The following is a 12,362-nucleotide window of genomic DNA, read 5'->3' as shown; positions in this document are numbered from 1 at the left end:
TACGTCTCTAAGAAGGAAATTTGAAAATTCTAGTTAATTTCCTCTAGTAAACTTCAAATTTACTAGAAAACTAGTTCAGATATTGTTCTTAATGCTTTACAATCATCTTCTGAATTTTCATTTGCAAGTCAAAAGTCGCAAAAGTGCTAAATGTTTTCTGACTGGATTCTCTGAAATAATTATATAGTGCTTGAGCCATTTGCATTATAAATATCTTTGAAATCAATGCTATTAAGGAAATGCTTTATCAGCTGTAAAATGAGAATTTCTCCTCCTATCCATTGATGTTTATAAAAATTATACGAATTTATTGATAGAAAATCCGTTTGCTCATTTTCTTTTTAAACATCTTATGCTTTAAATAATATTCAGTGTTTTCCCAGTAGGTGGAGTATTCGCCTAGAGAAAGTCGATCAAAGTGTGAAAGCTAATTTTTTCTTCCTACTATTTTGAGAAATTTTTGATATAAAACATAAATCACCTAATAGGTTCACTAATTCTTTTAATTGCATCATTATGGTAGGATTTCAATTGCACTAGACCCTAAGAGGCAGATATATTTTACTGATTACATTACCATAATAACAATGGCATAATGACAATAGTAATAAGTACTTATTATATCTCTCATTTTAAAATTGCTTATCAAGCCATAAGTAAAACCTCCTGACATCTCTGAAAGAGAAATTATACAACAAAGAACGATCTGTCTCTTAAATCCTTTCTCAAGCCTTAAGCGTTTCTGGGAAAGAGCATTCCTTGTGAGTTGAATTTGTTTCAAGGCTGATGCTAGCACTTCCAGTCCAGGAATCTGAGCCGATCACTACCTCTCCCTGGGATTCTGCTTCCCCTGCTATGTTTGTGAAAAGACAGTGATATACCACGTCTCTGAGGCCCCTCCCTGCCTTAAAATCCCTGACTGAACCTGAAATTGACAATCTTACGGCTGAATGCCGGGAGCCAAGTCGGCAGAGATATTTCTGTACATATGTCAAAGATGGCACTTGTTCTGTGGTCTGGATCTCAAAATGGAAAGTGAGAGAATGATGCCTTTCCAGGGCAGATGGACACTTCCTCCCGCCCCGCTCTCCATCGATCACCAAATTTGGCCGCAGTTGAATAGAGCCCTGAAAAGACACCTTTCCAGTGGTACCCTAGAGTTGGATCTTAACATGATTCTGCTCAAAGCCCTAGAGACCTGGGAAAATCCTCTTCCTTAGGGTCATAGTAGCAGGACATCTTCAAAGAAACCCAACAGAGCTGGTTCAACCTTCTCATTTGACAAATGAGGAAGCTGAAGTCCAAGAAGCCCTCGTAAACACCCATGTTAAACACCCTTTCAACGAGAAAGGCTTAGGCCCAGTGGATTCACCTGGATCATTTCTAGCTTTGCAGCCAAAGCTGTCTTCCTTGCTCTTGGATCAGAGAGCCCACAGACCCGGGTGTAGGCTTAGGAAAAGGGCGGTCGGGAGACAAATCTGTCTGCTTTGGCCCTAGCCTAGGCCACCTCTGGCCTTCCAACATTTAATTAATTAATTAAGTCAAAGTCCTCCCACGTGGTTGAGCCCAGCTTGGGACTGGTAATAAAGTGAGTGGTTTAGAGAATAATTCCCAGAAGCAGCAATAATTAATTATTGTATTTGGTGGAAGGACAGCAGAAGAACCTTCTAGGCAAAAGATGCAGCTGGTCTAAAGCCCCGAGCACACCTGGGGGCATAGAGTGCATCCCCAGGTGTGAGAGGTCAGAGCAGAGAGGCAACGTCTAGGTGAGGCCGCTGTGATCTTGCCTCTGCACTCTATGAAGATGCCTGCTTCCCCTCGGATCTCCCCAGGGCCATTTAGTCTCTCCCAAAGAGGCAAAGGCTCCCTGACTCATCCATCTGCAGTTACCTGCAGGATTCAGTTAACTTTCCCTTCGGAAAGGCATCCGCCACAAAACACAGCAGGCACCTCCAGGACCAGCATGCATCGCTGACCCAGTGACAAAAGCATGGCTGGTGCCCGTTTATTCCAGAGTTCTGTTAGGGGAGAGTGTTTTCGGCCTCTTTCTTCTTCTTGACTATCTCTATAAGTCAGCAGGATTTATGAGCTGCTCAACCAAAATCAACTGAAGGTAGACAACGTGACCTCTGAATGGGTCAGCCTCCCAAATGTGTCCTCCCATCTACACCTATGGCTGTTCTGGGGATTGGAGGGATGGCGGCAGGGCTTGGCAATGTAGGCTGGGAGGAGGCTGGCCTGCTGACCCTCACCCTGCTGGAATTGTGGCTCTCAGCAATGTGGTCCCAAGAACAAGTTGCACTGAACTCAGGACTCTCAGATCAGGGGCAAATGTCTCATGCATTAAAATTCAGAGTCCCAGATTAACAGTCAGTCAGTCTCCCCATCGATACAGTCTGCAAGGACAGAGCCAAGCTCACTCACTCCAACCTGATGGCCATAAAATGCCGTGAGGGCTTCAGTCCACTGAGTCATTCACAGGGATTCCTCCCTCTGCAAACAGAAGTTCTAAAGGAAGTAAAAGCTAGCACTCTATATCTTAAACACACACACACACACACAGATTCACATACAGATACACCAACATGGCTCAGCCAGTGCTGACACATTTAACACATGTTAAGTGAGCACTTTGCATGTCACAGGCCCTTTTCATGTGGATCATAAATTAACTGGAAGGTTTATTAGATAACACTACAGAAAAAGAAACAGCCGAAAGTCCGGAGGTGAGGCGTTAGCCACGGGCTCTGACAACCAGGCGTATTTCCGCTCTCCCTGCTGAGTCCCACTGACCAGTGTTTCACAAGCGTGTGTTGTGCCAGGCTCCTGGGGCGGAAGTGGTAACTGAGGCAGCGTCCTTGAACCCACAGGGTTACAGTCTCACCAAGGGAGGATTGGGAACGGAGCTGCAACCCCGGACTAGCGGGAGAGCCACACTTAACCCTACTTCTTCATCTCGCAAGCATCTACATTTGTTCTGTGCCCTCTCCATTACCAGGAACAAAGCAATTCTAGGGTTAGAAATAGGCAGAAAACATTTAGATGAAAGTGTCCGTGATACTGGGATCAAGGCTGCTCTTTCCGTATTTTCAATTGTAAATGGCCCTAGGCTTGTGCTTACCCCTCATCTGCTGACCCCCAGATAGAATGGAGATTCAGATGGGGGAGAAAGGCATGGTCTCCACTCTTCAAACCCTCTCTTGTTCGAAGTCTGTGAGAATGTCTGGTTCAGAAGGATGGGTAGACACAGAGAAGGGCCGCGAGGTGAGCTGATAATTGTTTCTCCTACCTAACTTGTATCTGCACCAGCCTCTTCTTATGTTCAGCCTTAGGCTTCAACTTGGAGTCAATGAAACATTCATCAGATGATATGTTCCAGGCTGGGTGTGGTAGCTACAATCCCAGCATGTTGGTAGGATGAGGTGGGAGGACCACTTGAGCCCAGGAATTTGATACAAACCTGAACAACAAAGTGAGACCCCATCTCTACTAAAACTAATTTTAAAAATTAGCCAGGCATGGTGGCATTGGGAGGCTAAGGTGGAAGGATCACTTGAGCCCAAAGGGTGGAGTGTGCAGTGAGCTGTGATTGTGCCACTGTACTCTAGCCTGGGTGACAGAACGAGACCCTGTCTCAAAAAAAAACAAAAAAGAGAGAGAAATGAAACTCCTTAGTCATACACCTAAAGCCAGTCTCTCCATAATCACTTTATTGGTAATAAAATATTTTGAAGAAAAAAGATAATATATTCTAAATTCAATGTCGCTGAGCTAATTCCAAGTATTGCCCAAAATTAAGGATTAGAAAAAACAACAAGAAATCCTAGGCCTTTGTCTAGGCCGTGGAAGAAATGGGGTCTGCCTTGAAATCGTGTCCTTCATCTCGGGACATGGGGCCCAGCCCCTCCACTGCTCCAGGAGGACCCCCGCCATATAGATATTTCATCTTTAGCTTTTCCACTACATCCCCAAAGCATCACTGGCTGATGAAATCCCTTCCAACTTTGCCAGCGCAAACTGTGGCTTAAAAATGGAAATTGCAAAATAATACCTGAGTAGACACGAAAGCTTTAAGCTCCATGTGTAAGACACAGGCCCTGCCTGAATCAGTACACTCCTAATGGCTTAATGGTAAATGTTGAACAAATTAGTGTTCCCCCAAGGTTGTCCTGGGGCACACGGAGTCACAGTCTTTAATTTTAATGAGCCTCTGTTACACAATCTCTTATCGCCTCTTAACTGCCAGGGAAATGACCACCAGCTAAATGTACAGCAAAATACATTTCCACAAAATAGCTCACTTGGACCCCAAAGAAATTACCTTGAAATTATTACACTTAACCGTGGCAAATGCACCAGGGTTCATTTGAAAAGAGGTGGTCACCTGGCAATACAAGTGAAATTATATCATTTGTCATTTCCTGAGGCTTTTCAGGTGGAGCATTTCTCACCATATGTGATTTAATGCATTTTCTCTTTCACATGTAAATATTTAAAAGGTAGCTGATCCTCTCCCTCTCCTAATTGACTTGACTGGGCTAATTCAGGAGACTGTGACCTACAGCTCACCATTCTGTCTCTAGTCGGAGTGCCAGCCTCAGTACTGACTCTCTCTGTGACTTTGGACACTTTATGATATCAGAGATGCGAGAGCATACCTCTCTAATATCTATTTGATGAGATAATACATATTAAAAGCCCAACACAAAGCCTTGTACACAGCAGTTGCTCAATACATGCTTCCTCCTTTTTCCTGTTAATGAATCCCACCAGCCAAGACCAGAACTATATCTGTAGTCGAACAAAGTTGGGTTTATCCTTGCTGCAGCAGGACAGAGCTGTCTTGAGTCAAACAGAAGATGGAAACCACAGTCGGTTAAACGTGGGTGATAAAAAGAAGCATTAACTATGGTAAAGAGCAACTCTGAGATGCAAAGAAAACCCTAAGATGCAAAGAAACTCCTGTAGTGTTTCCCAGAGGCCCCCCCAGGGCTGAGGGAGCCCTCCAGGAAGGGCCAACCTCAGTGGGTGTCTGACTGTAGGGGAGGCAAAGCTGCCCCTGTCTCTGACGATCTCCAGCTGGGCCTGAGAGTTACATTGACGGTAGGAGAAATTAACATAGGAAACGCAAGCAGATGTTTACAGGCACCTGAGTGCCTTCGAAATCCCGAAGACCCAAAAGCAGCCAGGCCTAAGTGCTTATGCAAAGGGTTGAACAAAAAGTAATAATTGTGAAAAAGTAACTAAATCTATGGAGAGACAAGACAAGGGTTGTTTTAACAAGAGCTTTTTAACTGTCAAAACACGTTTTGTTTGTACCCATTTCTCTCAGCCTCAACTCCCCATCTCTGGAGAGGAGAATGTTCTTTTCTTCCTGGTAGAGGGAAGGCATCTTCCACATGAAATTTCCATCTCCTGCTTTCAGGAAGAAAAGGAGAAGTCAGAGTCCCCTTTGTACATCTGTTGTTTTTTCTTTCTTTCTTTTTTTTTTTTTTGAGACAGAGTTTCACTCTGTCGCCCAGGCTGGAATGCAGTGTGGCGCCATTTGAGCTCACTGCAATGTTTGCCTCCCAGGTTCAAATAATTCTCCTGCCTCAGCCTCTCAAGCAGCTGGGACCACAGGCATGCACCACCACGCCCAGCTAATTTTTGTATTATTAGTAGAGACTGGGTTTCACTGTGTTGGCCAGGCTGGTCTTGAACTCCTGACCTTAGGTGATTCGTCCACCTCGGCCTCCCAAAGTGCTAGGATGACAGGTGTGAGCCACCGCGCCCGGCTGCATCTGTTGTTTTTCAAGTGTCTTTAGCTCAAAATTGTCCGTATGCCAAGCTGGCATATCTGGAGATGGCGTGTTCTTTAGCCCTTCAAGACCTTGCTGGAGAAGGTGTCTGCCTGGTGGAGAGCAGAGAATTCTGCTTGGCCAAGCTGGAGCTGCTCTGGAGTTGCTGGAGGAGTGGCAGGCTGGCTGCCCGGTGGAGTGCAGGTGGGGGAGCAAGCAATGGCAACAGCGGTGGGGGTGTGAGTGAGGGGCTCCCAGGGCGGCTCAGACACGCTGTTTCCACGTCCAGAGGTCCGTGGACAGATTGCCATGGCTGAGACTCTAGGGTCACAGAGGGATCTCTTGCAGGCCTGTGACTCGGACAGGCTTCACCTCATGTCCTCGCACCGGGGGCAGAGCCTCTGCTATCCTGCTCCTCGAGCCTGTGCTGGAAATTGCAGGAAGCCCCTTCCTCCTGCCATGTCCCTGCAGCGCACACTACCTAGAAAGCCTGACGTTGGGTTCGCTTTAAAAGCAAAATGCTTAAAGGAATCCGTTGTCTGTCATAGAGTGTATATGGAAGGGTGCTGTGGGAGCCAGGTAGCAATATGTTGATCACTGATGCAAAGGGACCTATGTACCTTAGAGAATGGCGAGGTGGCTCAGAGTCAGGAAGGGCTTATTTTAGGAATCTCATGGTGGGGAGGGTTCAAGGAAGCAGGTGTCTCTTGTAGACTGGGCACTCTCAGAAAAGCAGGGGTAATTCAGTTATTGGGCCTCTTAATCCATTTCATCTGGGAGGCAGGAAGAATGGAGAACACTAACGTCGTTACTGAAGAAACCGTCGGGAGAAAGAGATGTTTGGGGTTGTACAAGGTTTGTTTTGTTTTGTTTAATTTCTTGTATTAGTTTCCCAGCGTTGCTGTAACAAATTGCCACAAACTTAAGGACTTAAAACAACACACATTTACTATCTTACAGTACCGGAGGCCAGAAGTCCAAAGTCAGTGCAAACAGCTGAAGTCAAGCAGGTTTTGAGAGGAGAAACTGTCTCCTTGCCTTCCTCAGCTTCTAGGAGTCGCCTGCATTCCTTGGCCCCTTCCTCACGTCACTCCAACTTCTCGCTTCCGTTGTCACATCTTTTTTCCACTGTGACCCTCTTGCCTCCCTCCTATAAAGACCCTTGTGAGGACCTGAGGCCCACCCAGGAATCCAGGAGAATTCCCCTATTACCTTAATCGCATCTGCAAATCCCCTCTTCCCACAGAAAGTGACGCGCTCTCAGGTCCTGAGAATTAGGATGTTATCTTTGGGAGGCATTATTCCGTCCACCATATCTCTATATTCAGACAAAATTGCAGGGTGGTCCTGTGCCACGTGGTCGGGTCCTGGAGAGCGGTGGTCTGATCAATGCTGCTGTGCTGAACGCTTTCTGTTCAGCTGGGGGATAGCACCACCTGGTGGTAATACTTGGTAAAGCACTCAGCAGCTACAGAGCCGCTTTTCCTTTGGGGTCGTCTTCACTTTTCCCACCTTCCCCACAATCCCACCCATCCCTTCCGGCCACAGCCCGCCTTCTTAGACACAAAGCAGGCAGGAGTTTGCGAGAGAGAAGGCGAAGTCGTGAGGATGCCTCGTGATAAGATCAGGGCCTGTTCTCCGCTTTCCTCCTTCCCTCTTTCATTGGAGAATTTCCTCAGACACTGCAGCTGCATCCTTGTGAATGCTGAAGGCTTTCTGGAAATCCTCATCACTTCTCATATTTTCCTAAGTGAGCAGGTAACTTGGATAAGAACTGTATATCATGGCCCATTTAGATTCCTGGTCCTGTTTTGAAGTTAATGACTTCATCAGTGAGTTAAGGCTAGGATTGTTCATTGTGTTTTCTAGAAAAGTCGAAACCAAGCGGAATCACAGATACACAAGATGACAGAATCAAGACTCAGAAACCTCTGAGTAGGCTGTTACTGTGTTTCAAAACAAAAGAAATAAAAATTCCTATAAATAAATGTAAAATTTAGCATTTTAGTTCAAGCCATCAACCGCGTAGACATGGGAAGAAAATATGCTTACAGAGATCAAGTAGGAATTCTATTTCACTGTAGCTCAGCAAAGATAGTATAAAATTGCTGCCAAAAAGCCAGGTCCTTCTGGTCTGGACCCGCAAAAACAATTCAGTAAAAGGAAGGTACCTCTGCTGTGTGTCACCACACCTGAGGACGGATTTCCCTTCCATGCTCACGACTTCAAGAGTTGCATTAACAAATGTCAATTATCCAGAGCCTACCATGTACCCAGCACTGTACAGGGCCTGAGGACACAGAAATATAAAAACCAAAAACTGTGTACTATGTATCCATAGAATGAAATACTAGCCATCCATGACAAATGATTTTTGTTGTGTATTTACTGAGACAGAAGACATTCATAATACACCGTCAAGTTAAAAAAATATACAAAATATAATATGTTCATTGGGTTCCATCCTTTTTTTACTGAAAACGTTGAAAGAATATACATTAAAAGTTAACATCGATTGTCAGCAGGCAGTTTTTTTCTGTAAATCTACATTCTTTTTTCTATAATGAACATATATTACTTGTATCTTTTTTTTTTTTGAGACAGAGTCTCGCTCTGTTGCCGAGGGGAGTGCCGTGGTGCGATCTCAGCTCATTACAACCTCCACCTCCCAGGTTCAAGCGATTCCTCTGCCTCAGCTTCCCAAGCTGGACGACAGGCACGCGCCACCACGCCCGGCTAATTATTCGTATTTTTAGTAGAGACGGGGTTTCACTGTGTTAGCCAGGATGGTCTTGATTTGACCTTGTGATCTGCCTGCCGTGGCCTCCCAAAGTGCTGTGATTACAGCCTTGAGCCACTGCACCCAGCCTGTATCCCTTTTTAAAGTTATTTAAGAAGATATAATTTTGTTGTATATTTATTAACACAGACATTTATAATATATCATCAAGTTAAAAAATATACAAAACAATGTGTTAGTAGGGTTCCATCCCCTTTTATTTAAAAAGTTGAAGGAAAATACATTATAAATTAACATTTATTATCAGCAGGGAGTTTTTTTCTGAAAACCTTTATTTTTTCTATAATGAACATATATTATTTGTATCCATTTTTAAAGTTCTTTAAGAAAATAAACTTAGTTACAAATTTAGTTTTTAAATTATTAGAAGTATCGGGGGCGATCATCACCTGCTGAGGCATTGCCAGGTAGGCTGTTAGTTAACAATGGTATTTGCATTTAAACATTTAACAAAAGAAAGTGAATAAATGAACAGAAGTGCAGTGGCGGCCGGGTGCGATGGCTCACGCCTGTAATCTTAGCACTCTGGGAGGCCTAGGTAGGTGGATCACCTGAGGTTAGGAGTTCGAGACCAGCCTGGCCAACATGGTAAAACCATGTCTCTACTAAGCATACAAAAATTAGCCAGATGTGGTGGTGAACACCTGTAGTCTCAGCTACGCAGGAGGCTGAGGCAGGAGAATCGCATGAACCCAGGACGCGGAGGTTGCAGTGAGCCGAGATCGCGCCATTGCACTCCAGCCTGGGTGACAAGAGCGAAACTCAGTCTCAAAAAAATATATAATAAATAAGAAGTGTGGTGGCAGTTACCCAGGTGTGCCATCAGATGGCACCAAAGCAGCTAATATTTAAGAGCAGACACTGAAGAGCTTTTGCTCCAAAAAAACAACTGCATGAGATTTTAAATATTTAAGATTATCTGGATGGAATAAGTGTTTCTGTTTGCTTGCTTGCTTGCTTTGAGACAGAGTCTCAGTCTTTCACCTAGGCTGGAGCACAGTGACATGACCACAACTCACTGCAGCCTTGACCTCCTGGCCTGAAACTGTCCTCCCACCTCAGCCTCCCGAGTAGCTGGGGCTACAGATGCAAACCCCACCACACCCAGCTACTTTTTAAAAATTTTTGTAGAGATGAGGGTCTCACTATATTGTCCAGGCTGGTCTTGAACTCCCAGACTCGAAAGATTCACCTGCTTCAGCCTCCCAAAGTGCTGGGATTACAGGCATGAGCCACCACACCTGGTTTATTTTGTTAATGATGCGTTTGATGTTATGCAAAACTTTTCAAAATGATAGCCAAGCATGCAAATGTTTGCTTTAATGGTTTTTCGGGGTGGGGTGCTTTTGGATTTTTGTAGCAATATGACTCATGCACAAAAACCTACTGTACCAGTTCTGTGGGTCAAAAATCTAAAATGTTCTTGAGATGTGATGACTCTTTGACTCTTAACCCTGACTGTACAATGATCTCTTAAGTTTCTAGGAGGCAGTTTCAAGATTCTGATGCAGACAGGCTTTAATGACAAATGATTATTCATCGCAGTAGCTGGTTCTCATTGGGGTGATGAGATTTGATCACTTCCTTGCCCTCCTTCTTCCCTGCCGCTCTCTCCTTCCTCCCAAGAGCACAGCTAGCTCCCAGCATCTTTGCTTATCTGAAGGATAGTGTCGCCTGATCAGGCCGAGTTTGAGCAAGGACTCGGGAGCATATCTACTTCTGAGTCTGTGCTGCTGCCTTCAACAAGTTGCTGCTCGTTCTGTCTCCTTCCTGTACACAATTGACATGGTTCCCATGGGAATGCCCACGTTGGAGAGCGACGCTGTGTTTTCTTATAACCCCCACCTTTTGTCATGCTGACCAAAGCAGGCATTAAACTCGCTTGAGAAAAATGAATGGTAATGAGAGAAAGTTTTCCACAGGTGGGCACAAAAAAGGCCCAGAAAGCTCTAAGAGCTCACAGTTGGAGAAACACACCTGGACTCTATGGGTGGTAGAAAGACTGCTAAGACTGCGAGGCAGGAGAAGCCACATAGGGACACAAAGGACCAGGCTAATGATTCTGACACCAGCATTGGTACTTTGTCCACGGGCGGCAGGATCAGAAATGTGCATCACTCCAGTGGTCACTGTCTGTGCACTCTTCCCAATAGCTTCATTTCCCTCCCTCTGCTGCCACCTCACCCAACCTCCCCTGCCTGTGGCAAAGAGAAATCATTCTCATTGGGATAAGTGGGAAAACTATGACTGTTTACCCTACTTGACTCTCAGCATGTGAGTGTGTATATGCGTGTGCACGTGCATGAGATCGTATCATGAAATTTAAAAATGCTGGCCAGGCGCGGTGGCTCACTCCTGTAATCCCAGCACTTTGGGAGGCTGAGGCAGGTGGATCACGAGGTCAGGAGTTCGAGACCAGCCTGACCAACATGGTGAAACCCCGTCTCTACTAAAAATACAAAAATTAGCCAGACGTGGTGGTGGGCGCCTGTAACCTCAGCTACTTGGGAGGCTGAGGCAGGATCATCGCTTGAACCCTGAAGGCAGAGGTTGCAGTGAGCCGAGAGCACACCACCACACTCCAGCCTGGTGACACAGCAAGACTTCATCTCAAAAAAAATAATAATTCAGTGAGACGATTCTTAAGAAAATCCATTGCTGTAGATGTGACATATTCTATATCAGAGGTTGACACTGGAGATTGGATCAAGCAGATTTTACTCCATGAAAATGAGCATGGATCTTAATCCTGTAGGTAAATTATCCACAGAAAAGGTACATCACCTGGAGAGCCATTCATAAAGGGTCTTCATGGCTGGGCATGGTGGCTCATGCCTGTAATCCCAGCACTTTGGGAGGCCGAGGTGGGCGGATCACGAGGTCAAGAGATAAAGACCATCCTGGCCAACATGGTGAAACCCTGTCTCTACTAAAAATACAAAAAATTAGCTGGGCGTGGTGGCATTCGCCTGTAGTCCAAGCTACTCAGGAGGTTGAGGCAGGAGAATTACTTGAACCCAGGAGGCGGAGGTTGCAGTGAGATGAGATCACGCCACTGTCCTCTAGCCTGGCACCTGGCAACAGAGCAAGACTCTGTCTCAAAAAAAAAAAAAAAAAAAAAAAAGGGGGTCTTCACTTACCATGCTCAAATTGTTTTCAAAGAACCCCAGCAAAGGAAGAGATGGGTTTCCATTTTCTCAGGCTGGTGTTTTTGAGTCAGTGCTGATGAAATAAGATACCGGAAAACCAGGGTTCGAAGAGTGACGTCATCCCCCCAGGGGAGTTTTGATTCCACACAGGGTAGTGATGTGCTTCTAAAAGTGTCTCTTGTTTTCTTCCTGCAGCTCGATCATTATCCTTCTGTGAGTTACCATCTGCCAAGTTCATCCGACACACTGTTCAACTCTCCCAAGTCGCTCTTTCTGGGAAAAGTTATAGGTAAGAATGTTGTTCGTTAGGTATAAATGTGTGTTAAGAATACATTTGGGTAATGTGATTTTGGATTTTAAAACTATCAGGTAAATTTCTCTCGCTGGGGCCAGTCATGAATATCTTTGTACAGAAAAGTTACACGGTTGTTCTTGGTGTTTGTACAAGAGAAGCATCAGCAAATCATCTTTGGGGTAAATCGCTCGTGTAACTCGTTCTGAAGCTACTCATGTGCCTTTGAAACACATTGTGATTAGGCTGGGCACGGTGGGTGACGTCTGTAATCCCAGCACTTTGGGAAACTAAGGCGGGCGGATCACTTGAGGTCAGGAGTTCAAGACCAGCCTGGCCAA

The 12,362-nt window shown here is 45.1% G+C and overlaps 1 protein-coding gene across 1 annotated transcript in view; it reads left to right on the top strand.

Moving 5' to 3' along the window:
• The window catches only part of CNTNAP2 (contactin associated protein 2), a 1,621,124-nt gene that overhangs the window by 1,435,284 nt on the left and 173,478 nt on the right, over positions 1–12,362 (top strand). Inside the window, exon 20 of the mRNA XM_064372470.1 lies at positions 11,925–12,018. Within this exon, the coding sequence (XP_064228540.1) occupies positions 11,925–12,018 (94 nt within the window). The remainder of the gene's footprint in view (positions 1–11,924; positions 12,019–12,362) is intronic.

This window comes from Aotus nancymaae, unplaced genomic scaffold (assembly GCF_030222135.1).
Source record: "Aotus nancymaae isolate 86718 unplaced genomic scaffold, 86718_ANA_hifiasm-v0.15.2.pri h1tg000002l, whole genome shotgun sequence".
Lineage (NCBI taxonomy): Eukaryota > Metazoa > Chordata > Mammalia > Primates > Aotidae > Aotus > Aotus nancymaae.
The sequence above is the reverse complement of the archived record's forward strand: the minus strand, read 5'-3'. Positions and strand labels throughout refer to the sequence as shown.